General features: G+C 40.3%; 1 protein-coding gene across 1 annotated transcript in view; it reads right to left on the bottom strand.

Annotated features, from left to right (window-relative positions):
- The window catches only part of Antxr2 (ANTXR cell adhesion molecule 2), a 128,643-nt gene that overhangs the window by 43,835 nt on the left and 57,982 nt on the right, over window positions 1-26,826 (bottom strand). Inside the window, exons 13-16 of the mRNA XM_075943057.1 lie at window positions 8,891-8,932; window positions 7,987-8,082; window positions 3,804-3,968; window positions 3,489-3,569 (exon numbers count right to left, since the gene is read on the bottom strand). Coding sequence (XP_075799172.1) covers window positions 3,489-3,569; window positions 3,804-3,968; window positions 7,987-8,082; window positions 8,891-8,932 — 384 coding nt within the window. The remainder of the gene's footprint in view (window positions 1-3,488; window positions 3,570-3,803; window positions 3,969-7,986; window positions 8,083-8,890; window positions 8,933-26,826) is intronic.

Genomic DNA, 26,826 nt, shown 5'->3' with positions numbered 1-26,826 from the left:
GAAATTTCTTCCCGCTAAAAAGGGGGTCTTCTCTCTCCAAGAGAAAAAAAAATGTCTCTTTGTTTTGGGGCACTACAGGTATGGAGTCCTTAAATAAGAAACAAACTGAAGTGAATTCAATTTCCTAGGTTTTTGTTTTACTGAATGGAAAAAAAAAAACCCTCCACATTCATTTGAAAAAAGAACCTTAAATTTCCCATCTGGAGAGATAAAACTCTGAGTTCTGAACATGGAATTGCAGTGAGCACAAGTCCATGCATTTCAGGCGTGTTCTGAGATTCTTCTGTAGGATGTGTAAGTTGTTGTCTGCTCACTGGCGGACGAGGAGCCATTTGAAGGTTAACATAACCTCGAACACTGTCAAGGAGGTCCTCGGGGATTTAATTGGTTTGTGGAACAACTCCAAACTAGTCCTGTGCTTTCTTCTTTCTTTGCCTTTCCGCTTCTCAACTCTCTTGTCATAGAAAAAAAGGAGGACGCATGGTAATGCATCATTTATAAATTACCTTGTTATTGAAGGGAAAATACACACACACACACACAACACTGCTTTGAAAACCAAACAAACTCCTGCTGCGGACTCGGGCCTGTTTGATGGAGACCCTTCAAAAGAGTCCAGGGCGTAATGGAGGTTGTTTGTGCAGAGACTTCGATCTGTACCTGCTGTCCCCTGTCACTCCCTGGAAACTTGGCGGCAGATGTTGCAGCGGTAAGTTGTCTCTGAAGTGGCTCTCTGTCCTGTCCCCCCACCGCCGTGGAGTCAAACTGCATTAGATCTCCTATTTGTGCCTCCGGCAAGTTTGGGAGCGCAGCTGTGTCCACCCCGCTCCTACCTTTGGAGTTTCAGGCCTCCAGGCAGCGTGCGCAAGACCAAAACGGTCCTGCCGCTCTCAACTACCTCGGCTGACAATCGGGCCGCCGCGGCCGCCAGCAGATGTCGGGACAACCTGCTAGCGCGCACCTGGCCGCCAAACCCGCGACTCCCAGGACCTGCGGCCCGCATCAAAGCCCGCGCTCGCCCGCAGCCGCGCGCTGGGAGCCCGCCCGCCCCCGCGGCCGCTTTGATAAGGCTCGCACCGACTTGAGCCTCCGCATCAAGGACTTCAGGGCGCTCAGAGCTCAGCCCGGCAGCCCCGCGGCCTCTGCGCCCCAGCACAGCTTCGGCTCCAAATGCGCCAGGAAGGGCTCGCTGCCCCACCTGCGGGACTCACTGGCAACTTCAGTTCTGTGGTCGCGGGTTTGTTTATTAGACTGAGCTCTCGGGAGGCAGAATCTGCGGGAAACTGTTCCTACATAAATGACAAGGCTGTTTTCCAAAGCACAAAACAAGCTGCTGGGTAGGCAGGGGTTGCGTTCCTTGGAGCCATTAGTCAGGCCCTGCGAACAATTGTGCTTTATTAGCTGTCCTGCGGCTTAAAGTCAGCCTCCTCCTCCACCTCCAGAGGATGTGACTGTCTGGTATCCAGACCCGGGAGGGGGGTATTATTTATGCCCTGACAATGTAAACGAACACCCCCATCTAAAATCTGGCGTTTCAGAGCCTTCATAATACCTAAAATGAGCAAGTTATTTTACAATCACACTCTGACACTTCTGTACCAACACGAACACTTCATAAAGAGCACAAAGCAAATGTTCTGTCTGCATATATGAATGCATACCAAAAAAATAGTGATGGCCACAGGAGACACAGGAAAATCAAATTACTAATGAAACTAATTTACATGTTGACAAATTTCAAAAATTTTTAGAGGAATTGACCTTAATATCAAATAACATTTATTTCAATGCGTTACTTGATATTATAGTCAAACTATTTCAATAGGAATTTAACATGCTTCTCTGTTCTGACAACACACTATTTAACAGACTTTCTAATATTAAATGCAACACTTCACTGGAAAGTAGATCTTTAGAGCAAGCTGATAGTTGGATGTAAATGGAGATCTTGTACACATAAATACAGTTCATATTTATATGAAGCATATATTCATAATTTAGAGTTTAATGGTTAATCTGGTTTAACCAAGTATTGGTGAATTTTAGGGGAATAAATCTTGCAAATACCCAAACTTCTTCACAATATTTAAAACAGCATATGAGGTTTTAGGAAGAAAACTGGAATCTCCCGCCCCATCAATGTCTCACTATTCACTCAATATTAATCCTTAATAAGACAGAAATTATTAAACAGATGAATATCGAACCTGGTGAAGAGCACACTCAGATAAGGCCTGAAAATAATGGTAAGCAAAATGCAGTGTAAAGTCTAGAGTGTTCAAGAGGAAGAAGAGTTACATAGAGCTCCAGAAACAGAACTCGAGCCCACATCTGAATTTAAACAAGACACAAATTTCCATCGAATGGAAGTTTCTATGGAGAATCTGCCAGCGCCTGGTAATAGAAGAGTCTGCTTCTGAGAGCACAGCTCTCTCTGCCAGTGGTCCTATCTGACAGCACTGACATCACGTTAGGAAGTTCAACAATATTTCAAGTTGTCTATCCTACGTGTCTGAACTCAGATATTCCTGAAATGTTCCTAAGTGCTAGACGTAAAAATTTTAAATTTGAAATTCTTCTAAACTCTTAAACATCATGCTAAAACCACCTAATACTAAATACACTTTATCTCGACTTCACAACATAAATACTAATTTGACTGGTTGCTTCATAGTTTCAAAGAGTAGCGTGCCAGCCCTAAGTGAAGCCAAAGTCCTCTGAGGCAGATGCGCATGGTGTTTACTCCTTCAGAGGAGAGGAAGGGCCATGCTCACATCATGAAAGCAGCCTAGAAGCCTGAACAGCACAGCGTCTCTCAACCAAACCCACCACTGCTGAATTTGAGGAGACTTTGAACCGTTTCTCCAAAATTGTTACATGAGGAAATGGAGCAGATTATTAGAAAAGATAGTAAAAACAATAATTCTAAACATATTTTTAAAGTAAGAGCTTTAAATGGACTCCCTTGGTAAGGAAAACGCATAAATACAACACATCTGTAAGTATGTGGACCTAAATATCACCACCTCAGACTTCTTGGGGGCTCGAGGCTTTAAGGACGCCTTGACATATTTCAGAGACTAGACTGTGACAATGGCTGAAGGCGGGTGACATGTTTGTACTGGAGACAGCGGTTCTGAGGTTATTTTCCCTAGATCTCAATGCTACTAAATGTGAGAAAAAAGACTTCAGACGCCAATTCCCAGTCTGTTTCTTTCCAAACAAAGAAACTCAGAACACTTGTCTTCAAAGTCAGCGGGCACGCTTATGGTGTTAATTCATTATCTGGAAAGGCACTGCTGTGCAAGTGGCTTGCAAAGGCGTTGTAGAAACAAAATTTAACAGCCACCCCATGTAACAAGAGCATGCACTGGTCAGTATCAATTCCATCCTGCATGGCAACAGGAAGTTTTAACTTATTTTCATTAATTTTTCCCTACTTTCATCATCTGTGCACCCCCCCATCAAAAGATTCCCCATACACAAACCTCATCTCCTTCCTGGGGTCTCATCAAGGACACTCGGTCATATTGCTTCATGATCAAAGCCCAGAGTGCATCCAGACGACCCTAAAGAGATATTAGATTTGTGAAATTGGGTAGATTCGTTTCATTAATCAATTTAGCAAGTTAGTCTATACAAAAACCTGGAAGCTCTTATGCTAAGAAAGTAAGCTGCTGCTAGAGCTGAAAATGAGTATCTGTTATTGGATCTGCCTTGGTCTTCCTCGTGGGACAGGTGAGACAGTAAAAGCTACGTCCCTGTTAGGTTTAAGCTATGTCACCCAAGATGCAGGCACGTACCTTAATTGGCGTGTACCATTTTGTCTGAGGAGCCTGGTGTGTGGATTTGGGCCGAGGCGGTCTTGGTGGGACGGGTATCTCTTCTTCGGGGATCATGACCACGGCATTTTTCGCCTTCTCTAACCTTGCACCTTCCTCAGTCGATCCTTTATCACCCCAGCGGACCTTGAAGATGAAGGAGACACTGCTGTCAGACAGAAGGCCCCAGAGGAGCAAGCACCTAGGAGGCCCCCAGGCCAGTGTAAGAAGATGCATGGGTATATTGACTTCCAGTTCCTTTTCTTCTGAATTTTAATGGGTTCCCAACTACTCATGATTGGCTTGTGTGTATGTGAGAGTGTGTATGTATGCATGTTCATGTGTGTTTGAGTTCATATGTGTGTGGAGACCAGAGGTCAGCTTCAGATGTTATGCCTCTGGGGCCCTCCATCGTGTGTTCTGAGATAAGGTCACTCACGGGGACAGGGAGCCAGTCCATTAGAATAAGCTGGCTGGGCAGGACAGTCCAGGGATCTTCCTCAACACTCTTTATTATATTAACATTATGACCCAAATACAATATAAGCATTTGTAAAATATGATGTCACTTAAATCTGGCATAATGATTTCTCCATCATTTCAAATAGACAATTTGTGGTATATATAGATAACGCAAGACTGTGCAGTTCAATTCTACTTTCAGATATATAAGATGATAGTGGTAGCATTTATTCAGTGTGTTCCTGTGTATTCAATCAATACAAAAATGCAAAGAAGCTGATATTATTATGTGTTTCCCCTTCCTATGACAGAACTACGGCCCAGGTTAAAAAAATGTTCCCAAAGTCACAAAAGGAGCATCCAGGCAGGGTATGAATTTGGACATAAGCAAAAAGAGATGAGTGAATAAGGTTTACACAATTCTGAATTGTATAAATTTATCTCACATATAAGAAATTAACCTTTTTAAAATTTTCACATTTGACTGATTCAGGAAGTATGAATTTCCATTGACAACGTTTCACTTTCCAAAACAGCTTTCTGTCTTTAGTTCTTTTGCTCATCTGAATATAGCCATGTGACAAGCAAATTCTTAACTGAGAGGCAGGAATTGGAAAAGGTTCTGGTTTGAGGGGGGAAAAAAAGCACAGACCATTAGCGAATCCCACCAGTTTTAGATAATTTTCTTCTCTGGGAACCGCTCATATTGACTCAAACCGTGAGGACTGGGGTTATTGTTTTCTTTACTTTTCAGTAAACAGAAATTAAAAGCCAAGTTGTATCCTGACAATGTATGAATAGGAAGTGGTCTCTGCAGAAGGACTTTACCCAGACAGGATCAGGGGGAGCATCTCAGGACATCGCCCTGATAAGCAAGCAGCATGCATGGACCAGTCCAGGGTGTGCTACAATACAGCATTGCATCATCTCAGTGAAAGAAAAAGTTTAAAGTCCCTGACCTGAATGTTCAGCAGGAAGATAGATGGTTACTTTTCATGGAAAGAACTATGCAAGCTTTTTGATAAAGCCACTTAGTTTTACACACACACACACACACACACACACACACACACACCTTTTTACCACAATTTTAGAATAGTTTTCAATTTCAAGTGGACCCTGCTGAGTCATTAAAGTATATCTGTATATTTCAATGTGATCAGTGGCTAGAATGTTCTTTGTGGGGTCATTAAATTTGTTTGAAAGGAAGAAAGAAAAGAGAGAGAGAGAGAAAGAATTACCTTTTTTTTTTTCAGATCACAGTCTTGGCCTAGATAAGCTAACACTTAGAATGAAACCTTTAGACAAAGCTAACTGAATTTAAAACCCTAAAACCAGTACACATTTCTTGCAGTGGACACATCTCAATTTTAGGAAACAAAACAAAACAAAAGAGACGAATAGTTTAGTAAACTCATGGATGCTACAACTCAGAGAAGTAATTCAGAGTAGAGCAGTAAGTAGATACAATTCAGATCCATTCAGAAAGGGTAGGTTTTAACACAAATAGCTCCTTCGCCTTCACAGTTAAAACCGCGGAGGTCATGATAATTAGACTCAAATATCATTGGAACCATTCTCAGATTTAAAAAAAAAAAAGGTGAAAGATGATTGAACGGGAGTTCTGATCCAGCATGGCATTCCCGGGCTTTGATGATTACACACATGGCCTGCAGTCATGGAGGCCTAAGAAGATTAATAAGTTTGTTGTCTTCGTTTTGTGAAATAGCTTCTGGGTTATCATCAACCTTCGCCAAACACAAGTCTCAGTTAATCTCAAGGACTAAGACTAGAAGACACCCTGTAGAAGTTTCCTGCAACTCTACAAAAGAATTCAAAGTGTGTACGTGTGTGTGTGTGTGTGTATGTGTTTGTGTAAATTTTCACGTTTTAAGTTGATCACAGTGAGATGCCCTAAGAGGAAAGAAGACAGCACAAAAATAGATTGCTAAAGAAAGTCTTACCAGAGTTTTCTTATTATGGGGAAACAATAGGTAACTACAAGCCTCAGAGCTGACTGCCTCCAATTCCACTTGGCTTTCATTATCAACAATGAGTTTCATAATTTCTATAGCATATTGGGAAAATTCAGAGTCCATATAATAAAGGAGCAATTTCAAAATTTTTAAGTCTGTTTCACAAGAAATTGGCAGGAACACCTGTGTGAAGTTATTAGGAATTGTAGTGGATCTGATGTGATAGCAGCTGTTATTAAAAGCTCTGCTCCGGCTTTCTGCAAACTCCACTAGAGGACAGTTTAAATACATATTCAAATTCAACGAGATTCGCAAAATCCAGAGAAAAGAAAGTATCCACTGTGACCTGATCTAACTTCAGCTCTGAAGGTTTGTTCTCCAGCCCTGATGACCTCAGAACTTCTGTAATTCATTGACTCTCGGCAGCTCAAGCACTGTGCAGGTCTCAAGAGGCGTGCTCATCAAAATACTATGCATGATTTCTCCTTCCCGTTCTAATTCACCGTAGAGACATTTTAATGATGCTTAATTCTCAGCTCAGCTTTACTGTGTCTTTATATACCGAATTTCTTCTTTATAAATAGCTATGCTTTCTTTGCCGTTTTAAAATCCATTATCGTCCCATTTGCCATCGTATCCATAGAGTATTCTAGCAATGTGGTCAAAAGTTTTCAAGATTAATGGACACAGACTCAACGGAGGTTGACTCATTCTATTTCAAAAATTTTCCTCTACTAAGAAGGCAGGGCAGGAGGTGCAAGTTTACATCTGGATTTTGAGAACTCTTGAAGTTTGAACTGCAGGCTTCTGGGAACATACATGTGCTTTTTTTGAGCATAGAGAAATCGTTGCAGTTTGGATATGGAATGCCCTCTAGGGGCCCAGGTACTAAAGTCTTGGCGTGGCTCTTTTGGAAGGTGACAGCAACTGTAAAGAGCGGTACCCAGAAGCAGGTCTAAGAGTTAGACCTTTGCAGATTGCACATCTAGGGGGTGACAGCAAGATGTTCTTTGTCTTGTTTTACTCCCACCTGTCCGTGGTAAGCAGCATGACACAGACCCAAACCAAGAAGGCTTACAAACCACAGGTTAACTCCCGAAGCCAAAATAAAATTCTGGTTTTGTAAGTTGGTTTATCTGACTGATGCATAAAATCGCATTTCTTTTTAGCCAGGATCCTTTCATGAGTTTATGTTGCTTTTTTCCTTAGACTAGTGGATTAACAAAAATTAGTTCAACATAATAAATGATATGTATTATTAATTAGAATAGTTGGTGGGTACTAAGTAAAAACTGTTGAATATTTAAAATGTGCCTCTTCTATATTTGTGATAAAGTCATATCCTGTTGAATATTTCAAAAATTATATGTCAAACAATAAGTAACTGTTGGGCCTTTTCAAAGAAGAGCATTGTTGCAACTATGAGAGATTGGCATTCTTAAAGTTGATGCTCCATGGGGTAATTTTTTTCCAAAACAGTGGGGAAACCCAAGCCTATTTCTTTTCCTTAGTGTTCAGAAATCCTCTCAATGCGCCCTTTGACTGATGGAGCCTGCTGTTCTGCAGCTCTGACATGGCTAGGGTGACTCCACAGAGAACAAATGTGCCCAGAGAAAACCCAGGGCTGACTAATGAAGGGCGAGATTAAAAGAAGCACTGTGTCAGTGGCTCAGTAACCCTAGAAGTACACATTTGAGATTAGCACTCTATTTCTTTAGGGGACCAACCTCCATTCTTTTAATGCCTCCAACTCCTCGGCCACCATAATAGGAAGCGTCCACAGTCGGCCATTTCTTGTTGGGCAAAGGCTCCTCTTCCTCTTCCTGTGGAGATACAGTTTTTAAAAGTGGATTTAATCAGTTTCTTAAAATGTCCTTTGGTCAGAGCTTCATCACACTGAGATATTTTAAATAATTCCATTGTTTTGAGGGAATGTAAAAATGATATTTGGAGTATATGGGAGCATTTATAATGACATACATCAATTTCAAGTGCAGTTCTACAAGAGATTCAGACTCCTCCCCTTCACCAAATTCTCCTACATCCCACCTAGGCCAAAAGAAGTTGCTTATTTTAACTGTGAGTATTGTGTATCTAAACCAAGTATGTTTATCAATTCAAAATGAAAAAGATTATTCGACTTATGGTAACACTTCAACAATTACTTCATATGTCAATATATATGTAATCTTGAAGGGTGAGATTTATATTAAAGAAGCTTTAAGAATGAATGCATACTACCAGTATATCCCTTACTTTATGTTGCTAGTATGATGCTAGCTGACAGAGTAATAAAATAGCAAATTATCACTTTGAAGAAAGTAATGGCATCTTCGAACTGCCAGCTTGGATATTTCAACAATTTTAGATAAGTGTCATCAGAACTATTAATATATCTTTATTTATAAAATATATTTAATCTCTATGGACTTTTGATCCTGTAGCCAGTCTACCATTGAAGGGCTCATTCCTCTACTCCATGAAAAAAATCATAAGATTAAAAAGTAGCAGTAGGTTTTCACAAAGTAAACAGTACTTAGCTATCATATGAATAGAGTTGGTATAATTTCAAAATGATATTTACAAATGAAAATAAAACAACTGCTTTTCACTTTATTAGGCAATACTTACCTCCTTTGGTGCAGAAGGTGGTGGGGGAGGATCCTTGATAACCTGTCCCAAAATAAAACAGAATAAAATGTAAAAATTTCCATAACATATGAAAAAGTAATAAAGTATAAAAAAACAATGACTACTCTGACAACTCCAGAGATGAAGGATTAAGATTTAAAGCAAAACCATAGTCAAAAGAAGCTGACTTAAGGTTAAAAATTGTGTATCCCCTTTATTAAAAGGAATACTTTGAATCTTGAATACCCAATGAAACTACTGCTATCAGCATTTCACTCTGTAAGATCAAAGCCAACCCCACCATTTTTCCCAATGTTCTTTTCTAGTAAGTTCACTCTTACCAGATGCAGATTACAAATGCTGGCATAACCTATAATGTCTCTTTGTTCTAAATAATTCTCCAATCATTTTAGGCATTTTTTTCTCTTCCCCCCTTTCCCTCCCCTGCCATGAATCTCTGTCTTCTCAAAGAAGTTGAGAATTCCTGTGGTGTTTACATATCCTTCTCCCTTCTTCCCCAACATTCACAGAGTTCTTTGCTTTCATTTTTATCTTAACTTTAAAAAACTCTTCTTGCCAGTGTCAATACATGTCTCACAAGTTCACTGCAGTCACTCTCTGTTTCCACTATTTAACAGAGAGGGACAGATATAAAACATAATTTCAAAGTTTGACAGGCAGGAGAGAAAGGGGGAAGTTGGGAGGAGAGAAAGATGAAAGATCTGGGGAGTGGAAAGAAAATGAGGAAGAAAAGGGAAGGAAGGAAGAAGGAAAACAGGAGAGAGGGAGGAAAAGAGGACAACCACAGAAAGAAGAAAGATTTGCAAGGTTCACGCAAACAAAACTTCAATGTTCTAAAAATTCTCTACTTTCAGTGGTTCCAATTGTGTCTAGACTACAGCATTAGAGAAATTTACTATTTCATAAAAGATCATTTGACTGGCAAAGAACTCATCATTTCAAAGTTTTCCCCCCAATATTTAAAGCCAAAAATTCTCTCTCTAACAGTTTCCAGTGTTTAGCCCTGGTCCTGGAATCTGGAAAACATGAGTTTGCATGCATTTGCACGTGCACACATGCAGGCGCACGCATGTACACACACCCACACACACCCACACACTTTTTCTTTCTAATGAAGATAAATTTCTTGGTTTGGAGCCTCCAATAATTACTATGTTTCTATTGAGGTCATATTTGTGAGCTAAAGATTAATCCACTTTTTAATAAACTGGTTATGAGTTATCTGGGTTATTATTTTAGTTGTTTATTTGTTCAATTTTTAGTATATATTCATTAATCAATATCCTAACTATAGTTTACTTAACCCAAAATAATATTTTTATAGATAGTTCAGCAATTAAACTCAATGATGTTTGGACAAAGCAGTTGGGACCTCATGATTTCCTGCCTCATCTTGGTGTTTCAACTGATAGGCTTCAAAAAAGAACGAACAAGGTTGGTAGCAGATAAGGTGAGCGTGGTAGAGAAAAACTGGAGGAGAAGAATCTGTGTGGTAGATTTGATCAGAACGTATCACACAAATGTATGAAATGCTCAGAAAATAAAAGCCCAAAAAGGAAAATATTAACACTAATATACATGCTATTTATAGTCTATCATTATAATTTTCACCAGTGGTTACATTTAATCCTTGAGGCAAAAATTAAACAACTAGCTTCTCTCAGTATCTTTAGAGATGGACTCAAAGTTCCAAAGCACGCAGTCCAAATCAAAAAACTGTTGAATTTTATTTTACGGACTTTGGAATTCATGTCTCCTTTATAACCTGCAAGTGTTCTTTAGGGTGCTCTCACTAAAGAAAGATCATAATATGCCCTTCTATTTTGCTGAGTCTAAAATATCTAAGATCACTTTCATTTTGTAACAAAAATTTCACATTTACTCTTCAAACATGTACATCTTGCACAGATAAATGAATATATATATATAATCTCTAGCATTCTCCCCTCATAGCTCCTCCTTTTTAGTTCATACTGACTATCTATGTATGTGCTAACAGAGGAATATTACATTTCAGCTTAAGATCCTTCTGTGAGGAGGCAGAAAGGGGCTCAGGAGTTAAGAGCAGTTACTGCTCTTGCAGAAACCCCAGCTGCATTTGCCAGAACCTGCACGGTAGCTCACAACCACGGGTAACTCTGGTTCCAGGGGAGCCAATGCCCTCTATTGACCCCTGTGGACTCCTGTGTGCATGTGGCATATAAACAAACACTTAGATGTGTGTGTGTGTGCATACACACACACATAAAATAAATAAATACATGCTTAAAAACTTTATGCAGTCACTTCTACCAAACTCACACAGGACAAGGAGTACCTTCGCATGTTTTCATTTTACTGGAAAGCCTTTACTTAACATAATCTATAACTTTAAGACACCAATCCTTTTTGGGTACATCTACATGACCCAACTATTCTGTTGTCATTTCACGTCTCAGTGTGGGAGAACATCAGTTTCCACAAAGCTCTGCCTCAAAGTTCTCTCTACATCTGTCTAGCTCCAACAAGATCGATGATCCCCCTACTTCCTTCAGATATATGGACCATCAGTATTTTAGGTCATGATCACGCTCTGAGTAGGCAAAATGCTGATAAAAATGTGAAAATGATGCAGCGAGAATTCCGTGATGTAAAAGTGTTGCTAATTTCAGTGGAAAAAGTTATCAGCTTTCTCTGCCAACCAATGAATCCGGAGAATTAGTGAACTTGACAGCAATTGGCAAGACATAAGAGCATCCCAGTTTTCTATATCTGGGAAGTAAATTTGATTAATTTTTGGTCCTCTCTAACATGAAAAGCCTAATAATATAATAAACTTTCATGTTATAATCTTTCCCATAGGTTTTTCATTTCTATGACTTTTCACAATTCCATATGGGTGTATGTGTGCCTGTGCCTTGTATTCATAACACTCCAGAAAAGAACATTTTAGAGGTAATTTTTCAATTAATATGAAACTAATTATGTGCATGACCTATTATAAATTTAAACAGATTTCGAAGTCTAGAGGTATGCATGGTTAACAATAAAAATAAATCCTTCATGTTCTGCCTTAATCAAATGCCAGGCTACCGAGTTAAGAGACACAACATCCATCACAACAGTGACAGGAACCCCTAGGACAGGACCCAGAACTGGGCTAGGACTGTGTTCAGCTTCCTAACAGTAACCGTCCTTCACTTGTGTTCCCCTATGGTAGACACTCTGGCCTCTTTTATTTTCATATCCTTGTAAGACTGCTATGTTGATGTCCATTTTAAGCAAGGAAAAAAAGATCCAACAACCTCTAACCACGCTTCACCAAGTACATACAATGACAGAATTAAAATCAGAATTAAAATTCAAACTCATCACTTAGAACATCTACTTCCAAACCCTGAGTTCAATTCCATTACATTGGAGACCTTAAAATAAATATCGAACTGCCAACGGAAAGTCTGTGAAAGGTCAGTTGTTTGCCAAGTGATTGTTTTGTTGGGGTGGATGGGGGAATGGAATCATAGGTGATAGAAAACAAGAAGGCATTAGAGTGAAGTATGTAAAGGAAGTATGTATTTGAGGTGGGGCTTATACCACTTCAGAGGAGCATTGCACATCCGCTGTTATTCCCAGCATCACTCACTTAGAAATTTCAGGACAGGAAATAAACCAGTCTTCCTCTTATATATAAAAATGTTACTATACACGTTACCTCGTAGTCTCATAAGTAACAAAAAGAAAAGAAAAGAATGTGATTCTACCTGTGCCTAAAATCAGAAAAAGGTGGGAGTCTATCTGGAAGCAGCATGCCTGCATGCCAGTAAAATTAGTTTGCGGGGAGAAGGGAACTTAGTCTTGTCCGAGTGCATTAAAAATAACAGTCATGAGAATCTTGTTCTTACGTTAAATAGTGAAAGAGCACATTCACTCCAGAGAAGGGTGTATTCATGTGCACCATATTTCATGAGAATTTGCAGGTTTTCAAAGGCATAATATTGCCTAGTTGCCAGGACTTTTTCCACTTAGCCTCCTTCAGCTCTGTATTGAAAATTCTGGAAAACACTTTCACCACTTTATGGACCATATGGAGAATTTGAGTCTTCTCCAATTTTTTTTCCGTTTGTTATTATCATCATCAGGGTGGGAGGGAAAATTACATCTCATCGGCTTAGCTGCTACAACCAAGATTTCAGTTTGGAGGACAGCCGATTTCTTAAAAATTAAAAAAAAAGAGAGAAGAAGAGAAGAGAAAGAAAGTTAGCTGCTTCAAACAGTCCTTTTGATCTGCTCATTAACACGTTTGAAATGCTCCAGTGATGTGGGCATTCTTTGCATTAGAAAATGTCAGCAGCGGAGCCTGCAGCCAGCTCGATGCAATCATATGTTCTGATAGTCAGAAAAAAAGTGGAAGAACTGTCAACATTGCACTGCTTTGGATCACACACACACACACACACACACACACACACACACACACACACACAAGGATACAGTATAATGACTGTTGATAGTAGTATTTCAGACATAATTTTTACCAGTAACTAAAAAAAAAAAAAACCATCTAACAACCACAAGCCCACAGACAGTGGGGGAAACGCTCTGTTTACGGAAATTTTTAAAATCCATGTGGGTCTTCCTTTCATTTTCTCTTTTCTCCTTGACAAATGCATGGATTAAGGGCAGCGCCTTTCTTCTGGAGTGCAAAGCCCTAAGTTCCCTTAGATTTGTACTCGCAAAGTCCTTTCCCGAATTCCACAACTGGAAACGGAAAACATAGCCCAGTTATCTTGCCCCTCCCTTCCCTTCCCTTCTTAGCCAGTTCAACCACATTCAGGGAATGTTACCTTGAACAAATAAGCAAAAAGCCAGAAATGTGTGCAATAAATACAAGGGCAAATGGGACAAGGGAAGAACAGTATAAAACTATATCCTAACAGGAGTTAAAGACATTGCTGTCGTAGGTCAGGACAAACCTGGTACCCTGAGTCCTAAATGATGGTGGAAAATATCACCATGGAAGCAATACATCCAAGCATCTATCATACTGTATTTCAACGAGGCAACCAAACATAAATCATTTTAATTAATGGTGCAAGGAAGGCATATTAAAATTTAAATTACTTCTATTTTATTGAGCATTCCCCCCAAAAATCGGGCCTCTCTGAAATTAATTCAATAAAGGTACCAGGAGCCCTCCTCAACAATAAAAATCAAGTGCAGAGTAGAAGCATTATTACTATGTAAAGGGAACAGCGCAGCTGTTGCTTGCTAAGAATTGTTCGACAGAGCTCTGGTTGGAAGCGTCACCATGAACCTTACCTTATGAGCAAACCGGGCTTTTTTTTAAAAAAAGGCAACTTTGAAGTTACTTTCTAATTTAAGATTCACAACGTCTTTCTGTAACGTGCAAAATGCACTAAAGACACAACACACTTGGCTGTGCCTCCCTGAGGATGGAGACTTCGGCTAAGGACACCGAAGCAGCATGAGCGTTCATCGGCCCCAGCGTAATTCACAATATTTGCAGCTGTGTACCCCACTCATGGAGAGCAGTCGAGAAATCCTCTGTTTGCCACCTCATGAGCCTTACATCTGTAATTGTGGAGAGTGTCTGGCTACCTCAAACAAGGCGATTGTCATTTCTACTGACCCATTTAGTCAAACAAATCTCCTACGGACACAGTGTCTCCTCTAAGCTAAACACTAATGAAAACAACTATGTTTTCTGGTATCTTATTCATAACTCAACACATAAGAAGCTTTCTTTAACCCTTTGTGTCTACCTTCTTTTAATCAAAGGCAAGGGAGAAGGAGATGCCTGTGTCCTCGTTAAGAAAAAGCAGTTGCTGTGAAGGATGTAAGAACTCTCGACGGGCAGCATCAGCCTTAAACAAGAGGCAGGAGATGACTTCCCACCAGAAAACCTTCCCCTGGCAGAGCAGTTCACAAACACTGAACGATCAACAGATATCTAACGGTAGGTTCTGTCCATTCAGCTTCTTTTAAGAGCTCTCTTGGTAAAGGTACTGTAGGATTGCGCCCTCCAGGTTATCTTTGCTTCTGTTTCTGATTCTGTGTGAAAGCCAGGCACACAGAGGATACAGTTTGCAGGGTTAGTCATAGTCACCTCTCTCTTTCATCCCTACAAAGAGTTCCTTACAAAGCATGGCAGGATAGGAAATAAAAAAGTGAACAGTCACAATAAGACTGTCTTGAGTGGCCAGTCCACAACAGGCACTTTCGACCTGACTTTGGTATCCTATGCCTTGCTGTAGCAGCCTGGTGCATTTACAGAACCTCTCACATATTAACTATGCAAAATTCAAATGTGTGGGATTTTGAGTACATGAACAATATTAACACAAAATTATAATTATAAATATATTACATTTAAAATCTGATTATACTTCAGATTTTATTACAATTAAGGAATTTGATTCTGAGAACCACAGCCATACAATAGGCAGACTTTGGAGAATCCTGAGGAAGAGGGGGAGGAAGAATTGTTGGAGTCAGAGGGCTCAAGGACATTATAAGAAAACACACAGAATCAATTGACCTCGGCTCATAGGGGTTCACAGAGACTGAACCATGGAGCCTACATGGGATTGACCTCGTTCTTCTGCACATATTGGTGTAGGAGGTCTTTCTGTTTGTGTGTTGCTTTCATTGGTTGAATAAAGATACTGCCTTGGCCTTTTGATAGGGCAGCCCTCGGATAGGTGGGGAAGGCAGGACAGAATTCTGGGAGGATGAAAGCAGAGACAGGCAGACGCCATGAATCTCTCGCCCAAAACAGATGTAGGTTAGAATCTTTTCCGGTAAGCCACAACCTCGTAGTGATATAGAGATTATTAGAAATGGGTTAAACTAATATGGGAGAGTCAGCCAATAAGAGGGTAGAAATAAAGGGCCAAGCAGTAATTTAATTAATACAATTTCTGTGTGGTTAGTTCGGGGGTTAAGCTAGCTGGGTGGCGGGACACAGACTGCTCCTCCTCCTACTACAACATATATTGCAGTTGTATAGCTTGGTCTTCACGTGGGGCTCCTAAGAGTAGGAGCAGGGGCTGTCTCTGTTACCTGTTTTTGGGGCCCTTTCCTCCTACTGGGTTGCCTTTTTCAACTTTAACGGGAGAGGTGATGTCTAGTCTTCCAGCAACTTGATACAACCATGGCTGGCTGGAGAGAAGCCCATGGGAGAGCTGCCCTTCTCTGAAGAGAAAGGAGGAGGAATGGATATGGGGTGAGAGGAAAGGGAGGTTGGGGGGGACTGAGAAGAGAGGAGGGAGGGAAACTATGATTGACCTGGGAAATAATTACCTTATCTATTTATAATAAAAAAGTGTGATTCTTTGGGTCTACAAAATGTGTCATTTCTATTTTGTATGCATTTATAAGGGACACTTTTCAGGGAAAATGAAAGAACCAGGCACCCTGGGTAACAAATCCCCTTGAGCACAATGTTTCCATAGCCAGCAGAACTTCTGCAACAATGAGCAAGAGCCCGCTCTGTTTTAAAGCTGATTGTGGGAGACACGGACAGCATGTCTCTCAGTGTTGGAGATGAGGTAGTTCAGGAAGACGCCCCAGTGAATATCTGTATGTTGTTCGTTTCTTTGTTTACATCACTGGGAAGATTTTCAACGAGTAACACAATGCCTGCCTGTTTTCACAAACTTTCTGAGCTGTACTAGAGGGTAGACTTTTAAAGTAATAATGATGCTAAATGCTCGCTTAGGTATATTTTTACTCTCACATCACCAAAAAAAAAGTACTACTTCACACTGTGCGTTTTCACCAGGACCAGAATAAACTAGTTTAGAAGTGATGCTCCTGGATTTCATTTGTTCCTTGAGTCCTGGAATGAGGCTGGTACAGCTCTCTGGGTACATCCTAGTTTCACAGAGACAGTATGTAGCTAACCATCCTGGGGACTGCTGTCCTCTGCAGGGCAAAACACCAGTCCCTAGCTTTCAGGAAGGCCAACAGCTGCACACCTGCATCTGAATGAAAGCATGCTGGACACTTCTTGCAAAGAGTAGCAACCTGGGGAACCTGTCGGATGATGCAAGCAATACACGTGTCTAGCATATTTCTAAGAATTATAATCTCATTCTGTTTTCATCTCTCTCTGAGACAGTAAGTCAGTCCCATTCGGTACATGAAGTCTTATGCATTACAAACCAAAACCTGGTTATTCTATTTTATTCAATTTTTAAAGGGGTTAAATCAGCTCCCTTTAGAGGGCGGGGTTTGCCTCAGGCGAATCCATGCCAATAAAAGGTGCGCGGAGAGGCGGCTCGTCCCTTTTGTTCCTCGCTACCTGTGCTACGCTGGAACTTTGGTTCAGTAAGTTTAACAATAAACTGGTAAATATTCTTTGATATCTGCATTGCCTTTATTTTGTGCCGGTACATCTGGCGCCTCCCCCGTGGGGCTTTGCCGAGAACCGGCCCCGAATTGGAGTCTCTTGCACTCCGAGCCGCTGCAGCGGTCTCTCTGGGTGCACGCTGAAACGGCTGAGTTTCTGAGCGACTCGATTTTCCCTGCTGCTTGTTAGAGTATCAAGCAGTGAGTTTGATTCGACAGAGCCTTTTTAACAGCGCCTAAGCCTCTTTCCGAGCCGCCCCGGCCAGATTTCCCGTGCGCAACCGCCCGCCGGCGCGCGCGCTGCCTGTGTCTGCTCCCCCTCCCACCCCCACCGCCGCCAGCGCTCAGGTCACGTGACAGCGGCCTGAGAGCCCCGGCAAAAAAATACTTATCAGCTTGGTGTCTGTTTCAATTTTGTTTTTGAGTCCTTTTATTTCAGATTTAGGACACGTGGATTCAACTGGGCTCTTTCGCCACCACTGGCAGGAACCAGTTATTACAGGTAAGAGAACTTTTTCTTTTCTAAATAATGTCTGACAACGTGACCGCAGCCTATTTCAATAGTTCTTTTGAATGCACCATTTGGGAGATATTACAAGAGGTGTCTACCACACCACATATATGGATATTCCTGGGATTCTTAATTTTCCTTAGCACTATTTGGTTTGATAATAGGAAAATGATCAAATCTCTTAAGGCAGAGGTTGAACGTTTAAAAACTATTGAGAATGACAACAATCTTCTCAAGAATCAGTTTGAAGTTCTCCAGGAAGAAAACAAATCTTTGTTTAACATGACTCGGTTAACTGAGCAAAATCTAAAAAAAGTACAGGTTGATGTTAAGGAGAAATTCATTACTATGGAAGAAGGAACAGCTGAATTGGATCGTAAGTTTCAGCAGTCCCTTTCTGATGTTAAGGAGAAATTCATTACTATGGAAGAAGGAACAGCTGAATTAGATCGTAAGTTTCAGCAGTCCCTTTCTGTAGGAACTGAAACGTTAACTGAGAGAATCAAAACTGCTGAATGTGACAATCGAATTTTGTCTAAAGCGTATGACAGATTGGCGGAAAGATTGTCAATACAAGAAGGCACGGTTTATGCCATAAAAATTATGTCCAAAGATGACAAGTTATCTCTACTGGACAAATTTCATACTCTAGAATCCTCAATGAAGGCTTTAGAACATAATTCTGGGCAGGAGATTCAGACATTACAAAAAGCAATGGTGAATAGAATTGAAAAGATTGAGGAATTTCTAAATTCTGAAGAAGAAGAGCAAAGGGTAGAAAGGCAAATTTTAACTACATCTGTGGATAAATCCCTCCGGGACAATTTTCACAAAGCTCTACCTACAGCTCTACATGCCTTTCCTGTAATAACAACAGAAAAGGTGGTTGGTTCCAGAAACCCTAGGGTCATCAAGGAAGATACATGGGAGCCTGTCCGTATGAATGATCTCAAAGAAATTAAACAGGCCATCATGTCTTTTGGGATGCACTCCCCTTTTGTTAAAGAGATGCTAAAATCTTGCGCTACAACAAGCAAAGCAACCCCCTTGGACTGGCTCCAGCTGAGCTCCGCGGTCCTTGAGAGTGGACCGCACTTAAAATGGAAATGCTTATTCAGGCAAGAGGCTAGACTTTTAGAACAGCAGGAAAAGGCGAAGGGAATTGACGTTTCCCTAGATAAAATTCTAGGTGAAGGGCTCTTTTCAGACCCTCAGGAACAAGCTAATTTGGATGAAAACATACTTTCTATGTGTACTACAGCAGCCTTAAGGGCTTGGGACAGAGTACAAGACCCAGGACAGAGAATGGAATCATTTGTCACAGTTAAACAGGGTCAGAGAGAACCCTTCAGTGACTTTTTACAAAGATTAACTAAGGCTGTACAAATGGGGATACCTGACCCAGAAGCAAGACGTATAATAATTGAGTCTTTGGCTTACGAAAATGCTAATGTGGAATGCAAAAGGATCTTGAGGCCTTTAATGTTCAGATCAGCGTCCTTGGAAGAATGGGTCTTGCATACACTAGATGTTGACACATTTGACTATGGCACTGAAGCATGGGTAGAAGAAGCAATTTCCAATGGTAAAAGGAGACACCAGAATACCAAATGTTTTAATTGTGGCAAAATGGGTCATATGAAAAGGAATTGTAAACAACGGGTTTTCAGAAATAATAATAATGCGTCTTCTAGAAATAACAGGAATAGAAGGAATCAGCCTTCAGGTTTATGTAGAAGATGTGGGAAGGGCAGACATTGGACGAATGAATGCAGGTCTACAAGAGATAGACAAGGCAACCTGATACAGACGGGAAACATGAGAGGGGGGGCCTCTCAGGCCCCCATGGCAAACATGGTTCAGACATTCCCAGTTTCTGCAGAGAACATGCCTCGTCAGGACAATTAGAAAGCCACATGCCTACTGTTACAAGCAATAGTAATCAGAAAGATGAGTTACGTGTGTTTTGGCAAACTTCTATAAATGATCAAAGACCTAAGCTGAGAGTGTGTGTAAATGGCATTTTTATTACTGGCCTACTGGACACAGGTGCTGATGTAAGTATCATTACCCCAGAATCTTGGCATCCATATTGGCCTCTTCAGAATGTAAATGTTCAGCTCCTGGGAATTGGAACCCTATCTCGAGTAAGGCAGAGCACGAGATGGGTTGAATGTATAGGGCCTGAGGGACAAATAGGAAAATTAAGGCCTTATGTAGCCAATATTGCAATGAATTTATGGGGTCGTGACCTATTACAACAATGGAATACTCAAATTAACATTCCTGCTACTTCTAGAGCCCATATTTCTGAAAGGAATATTAAAAGTTATTACAAAAGGACAAAACCGGCCATTAGGGCTGTGCAGGAACAAGCAATTGATGTCCCTTCAGAAATACCAACAGCCTTGCCTCTAAAATGGTTGACTGAGAAACCAATATGGACAAAGCAATGGCCTTTAGCTGAGGAAAAGCTACAGGCTTTAGAACAGCTGGTACAAGAGCAACTAGATGCTGGACATATAGAAGAATCTACCAGCCCTTGGAATTCTCCTGTATTTGTGGTTAAGAAAAAATCAGGTAAATGGAGAATGGTGACAGATCTCAGGGCCATCAACAAGGTTATTCAACCTATGGGCCCTCTGCAATCTGGAATTCCGTTGCCCTCTTTATTACCAAAAGGATGGCCTCTCATAGTTATTGATTTGAAGGATTGTTTTTTCACTATACCTTTGCAAAAAGAAGATAGAGAAAAATTTGCCTTCACAGTGCCTACTTATAACAATTCTCAACCTTCGAGGAGGTACCACTGGACCGTCCTCCCCCAGGGTATGTTAAATAGCCCCTCCCTGTGCCAATATTTTGTGAACCAACCATTGCAAATAATACGCAAGAAATTTCCCAAATCTATTGTATACCATTACATGGACGACATATTGTTATCTGATTCAAACATAGATACCTTGAACAGGCTGTTTGAAGAAATACAGATACTGTTACCTAAATGGGGATTGCAAATTGCTCCTGAAAAGATTCAGAAGGGAGATTCTGTTAATTATTTAGGTTATAGAATAGGTTTGCAAAAAATTAAGACACAGAAGGCACAAATTCGGAGAGATCGCTTACGGACTCTTAATGACTTTCAAAGACTGTTAGGAGACATTTCCAGTTTACGACCAACTATTGGGATAACACCTGATCTAATAATTCATTTGAACAAGACCTTGGATGGTGATAAAGATTTAAACAGTCCCAGAGAATTAACAGCTGAAGCAGAAAAGGAACTGACAATGATTGAGGAGAAATTACAACAGGCACATGTGGACAGAGTGAATCCAGAGCGCGATTGTATTCTCGTCATATTACCATCGAAAATTTCTCCTACAGGAATTTTAATGCAGAGAGATGATATTATCTTGGAATGGATCTTTTTACCACATAAACCAAGTAAGAAACTGAAAACTTATGTGGAAAAAGTCTCTGAGTTAATTATAAAAGGCAAGCTGAGACTTCGTCAACTAGCAGGCATAGACCCAGCAGAAATTATAGTGCCTTTCACTGCTGATGAACTAAAGAAATTATGGGAAGATAATGAACCATGGCAAAGAGCTTGTGCTAATTTTTTGGGAGACATTAATAACAACTATCCAAAAAGCAAGCGGCTCAACTTCATAAAGAGAACTTCTTGGATCCTTCCTCGAATAGTCCGTGATGCTCCAATAACTGGAGCCCGTACATTCTATACTGATGCCAATAAATCAGGGAAGGCAGGTTACAAATCAGAAGACTTGGGTAAGGTGGAACAAAGTCCTTATGATTCTGTCCAGAAGGCAGAATTATATGCCATTCTTATGGTACTAAGAGATTTTAAAGAACCTATTAATATAGTTACTGATTCACAATATGCAGAAAGAGTTATTTTACATATTGAAACTGCTGAATTTATACCTGATGATACAGAACTAACCTCATTGTTTATCCAGGTTCAAGATTTGATCAGGAACAGGCTTTGCCCTATGTACATCACACACATCCGATCCCATACGGGTCTGCCAGGTCCTCTAGCACAAGGTAATGCAGAAATTGATCAATTATTGATTGGTAGTGTGCTTCAAGCCTCTGAATTTCATAAAAAACATCATGTTAATAGCAAAGGTTTGAAGAAAGAGTTTTCTATTACATGGCAACAAGCTAAGGAGATTGTGAAGAAATGCCCTACCTGCTCTTTCTATAACCAAACGCCACTGCCAGCAGGAGTTAATCCAAAGGGCACTCATAGAAATGAAATCTGGCAGATGGATGTGTTCCACTTTGCAGAATTTGGCAAATTGAAATATGTTCATCACACCATCGACACTTATTCAGGCTTTCAGTGGGCAACTGCTTTAAGTTCAGAAAAAGCTGATTCAGTAATCACTCATTTATTAGAAGTCATGGCTATCATGGGTATACCTACACAAATAAAGACAGATAATGGTCCTGCTTATATCTCTAGGAAGATGAAACGGTTTTTTGATCATTACAATATCAAGCATGTTACAGGTATACCATACAATCCTACAGGTCAAGCAGTCATAGAAAGATCAAATCGAACTATAAAGGATATGTTGAACAAACAGAAAGGGGTGGAAAACACCCCTAGAAATAGGTTACATAATGCTTTGTTAACCTTGAATTTTCTCAACGCTAACGAGAAGGGAACGACGGCTGCAGAAAGACATTGGATAATGGAAAAGTCTGCTGAACTAAATCAACCAGTTTATTTCAAGGATGTACTGACCTCACAATGGAAGCCAGGAGATGTGCTGCGTTGGGGAAGGGGTTTTGCTCTTATCTCCACAGGTGAGGAAAAATTATGGATACCGTCAAAATTAATAAAGGTTCGGTTTGAGGAAGAGAAGTCACTTGGAAAAGATAAATAACAATTCATTCACAAGGATGACCGACATACAGATGGTAAGGATTACTAATAGGATGGGGGCAGGGTTCTTTTCTTATCTCCACAGGAAAATATTCATCTCCAAACAATTTGAGGGACGCTGAATATTTAATTACTGATGGATGGAAAATAGATACGACCCATTAAACATCAACAATAAAATTCTATACGTATCGTAAGTATTGGTTTTATATATATTTATTTATATTTATATGTTTTATTGAACACTTCTTTATAAATGTGTAGAGCTGGTTTTGGAGTTGGACTATGGCTCAGTCCTTCTTCAATTCCAAGCCTGTTGATAAGAGATATTTCAAAGTTTCTGTCTCAGGTCAGGAGCCATGAAATGGGACAGAATAAGAATAATTTTATACTTGATAAACTTTCTTTGCCTTCCCTCACATCTGTGTCTTTCTTTATATGTCAGTATAAGTCCTTGTTGTTAATGTTTAAATTTCCCATAACAAGCAACATATTTTCCTACAGTAATTTTTGAAGTTTCCAGGATGAAGATGGGGCCCCACAACATCAACTCAATCTGGTTTTTATGACGTCATGAATTTTTTTTTAAGCACTAATTTTGGATCTGTTTTTTGGTACCAATTGCAAGAGACAATTTCATATGATGCACATTTTTGACGATGCTCTGGCCGGACCTTCTCGAAACACACAGAGACTAGTTATAGTCTTCTTAAGTCAAAGGTTAATTTGGGAATTTTACCATCGTTTGCTTTCACAGGGGCCCCTAAGAAGAACGTCGCCCCCATGTCAGCTAGAAGCAATCTAAGAGGACGACGTCCCCTCTCCCAACAGAGTTTGCCCACAGGGTTAGGGACATCTTTTAGTGGTTGGTTTAGGGGTGAGGGGACGGGGAGATATTGTATGGAATTAGGGATATATATATAAAAAAAAAAAGAGGGGGATTAACTGGGTTGATGGGATGATTGGTATTTGTGACTTACTGTTTTTAGAAAATTATGTTGGTACTGTTTTTTGTATATTGATATATTGAATATTGAATGTGAGTGTTCCTACCTCTATTTTGGTATAAGAGTATGCTTATATTGTATGGATACATCTATCATATCACAATGTACATTTCTACCTCTGGTACTATTTATGTAATAACATTGTTTACATTTGATAAGTAATGACATTGTTTACAAGTGAAGATCATTGTCTTCATACATTGCACAATTGTTTATTCCCTTAGTTTTCAAATTAGATAGGTATTGAGAATTACATGTTTGTCATATTATTTTTAGGTTAATCAGGTTTTTTAGATACATAGAGATTATTTTCAGTATAGATAGTATAATCTTCAGCTTCTTTGAAGAGCTGTAGAAAATGGCCTTTAATCTAACCTAGAATTCTGTGCCATCGAGACACAATTTACTCCTGGCAACACCACTCTACTCCCGAGAGAACGTTGAGCACCAAAGACACTCCACTGGGAGCTTGTCTTCCTGGCAGAACTGGCCTTTGGGTTAAGAAAAACCCATACCTCAACTACTGACTAAGATATAAACAGGATTGTCTTATCTTGCCAAGACAGGGTAGGATAATCCTAAGAAAGTTCCTTGCATTTGAGAATGGTATGTCAGTTATGTTAGGCCTTAGCCAAAGTTGGTTGACTCAACATTGCAAACGAGATTTTGGGTGATTGCCCAGGCAGTCAGTTGTCTCTGTCATTTGTTGCACATTTTGGATATCTCTTTTTTGTTAAGTAATATTTACTCCCTTCTCAGATCTTTGATGGAGTTGAAGATTATTTAATTGTAGTTACTCTTTAGCAAAACTTTTGCTCTCAATATTGTTTGTTATATTTATCATTTGTTATTATTGTTATAGTTATATTTGGTTTAGTTGTGTCTTATTTAGACAAAAGGGGGAAATAAAGGGGTTAAATCAGCTCCCTTTAGAGGGCGGGGTTTGCCTCAGGCGAATCCATGCCAATAAAAGGTGCGCGGAGAGGCGGCTCGTCCCTTTTGTTCCTCGCTACCTGTGCTACGCTGGAACTTTGGTTCAGTAAGTTTAACAATAAACTGGTAAATATTCTTTGATATCTGCATTGCCTTTATTTTGTGCCGGTACAAATTTTATTACACTTATCTATTTATTTTTGTATCATAATGCGAATAAGGAGGTCAGAGAACAACCTTTGGGAGCCAGTTGTGTCTTTCCACACTGTGGGTCACTGATATTGAACCCAGATCAACAGGCTTGGCGGCAAGTGCCTTCACCCCTGAGCCATCTCTCATGCCTTCTCAAAATCAGTTACCCTAACCAGTCATTTCCAACTTGGGAATATCAGAATGAGTCTATAAATATAATTATTTTCTTATTGTTGCAACAACAACAACAAAATCTTCAAAACCCTGTGACTCAAAACAAAGAGATTTGTTTTTATTCATGTCTCAAGTCAGGAGTCTGAATTAGGTCTCATGAGGTTAAGGGTCTACTGTTGGCCAACTGCTTCCTTCTGCAGGCCATGGTGGGACCACTCCCTGCCTTCTCGGCATCTCCCCACACCAACATCCCTTGTCATGAGGTCTGCACCATTCCGGTCTTGCTTCCATTGCACCACCTTCTCCCTTTCTGTGGTCCAGTTTCCCTCCTAAGAATTATGGTTATGTGTAGATCCCTTCTAAACTATTCAAGATGATCTATCGCAAGAGACCAAATCATTCAGTTCTCAAAGACCCTAGAATCTCTCCACTTCCCATTCTCGGGTGAACGCAAACTTTCTAGAAGTCATAGGAAACCCTTCTGCGTGAGGGTCTTCCACACTAGGTCTCAGCTCAGCACTTTTTAAAGCACACCACAAAGTAAACACACACACACACACAAACACCTAAAAGGTCCTTCATTTATTACATATTTTCTTTATGTTTGAAAACATACACTCATCAGGCTCCTCTGAAAAATGTTCTTTATGGCTATTGGGTACTGAGAGACCTTCGTCTACACTTCTAGTTCACCTTTCCTTGTTTCTATATTGGCATACGAAATTCCCTATCATATTGTAAGCATGTATGAGTCTCCAGTTCCTAATACAGTAACTGCCACCTTCTACATGATCAAAACATATCTGCCAAAGGGTAAACAAAGGGCTTTGACTGCGCCTGACCCCAGCTTTTGAACCTCCTCTAGAACACACTTGTTGCAGTTCACTTCCACCTGGGTGTGACTCCAGTTCACGTTCAGGGCTTGCTGCTTTCCATTCTGTGCTTCTAAGAACAAAGCGAAAGTGGCTGCCTCCGTCAAACAAATGGCAGAACTAATGAGTGATGGATTGTGCTCGTTTTGAAGCTAGGGACTCTGTGAAATCCTATAACAACTAGAGGGACTTCTCAATGCCTTGCATAAACATAATTCCATCGTTTATTATCTGCAAAGCCTCGGGTCAGAGTGGACCTGCTCTTACCAGCTCGGACCTCCTCCTTAATAGCCAAGATTATAGTCTACATTTCAGAAAACATAACAACTTCCTAAAAAGGGTCATTTCATTTTTTTTTCATGTGTCTTTAAGGGAGCAAGCACACACTTTGACACTTTTGCACCCTGTGACCAAGAGTAAATGAAATTATAAATTAATGAAGGGAGAAAATTTGCCACCGTAAAATTTTAAATTAAAAATTCAAGGAGCACAAATCACATTAGGGCACCTTTTTTGCTTTTTAATTTGAGACTCAAGAATGCCATCCACCTCCCCCCATAGCCATATCTAAGATAATCAAGATTATACCAGGAATCTGTTTGAGCATAAGCTACTGTGGCAGGACCTTGATGAGTTCACAGAGACAGGGAGAGTGTCATCTCTGCGGCTGTCCTAGCTAATGCTGTACTTCCTCTGTGGGCCAGCTACCCTGAGATAAAGGATGGGGAGACTACCTCACGCAGCAGACTGTGGTGCCTCTCATAAGGAATGGAGATGGAAAACAAAGCCAGGCCTGATATCCTGGGAAGCTGAGATCAGGTAACAAAGGGGAAGGGGAAGGGAAAGGAAGGGGACAGTCTACTGTGTCATATTAAACACTCCCAGGAGATGGAGATAGCATTGTTTCCATGAGCAACACTCTCAACACAAGTAATAGGAACCCCCTGAAAGAT

Source organism: Microtus pennsylvanicus, chromosome 12, assembly GCF_037038515.1.
Source record: "Microtus pennsylvanicus isolate mMicPen1 chromosome 12, mMicPen1.hap1, whole genome shotgun sequence".
Lineage (NCBI taxonomy): Eukaryota > Metazoa > Chordata > Mammalia > Rodentia > Cricetidae > Microtus > Microtus pennsylvanicus.
This window is presented reverse-complemented; position numbering and strand designations above follow the sequence as displayed.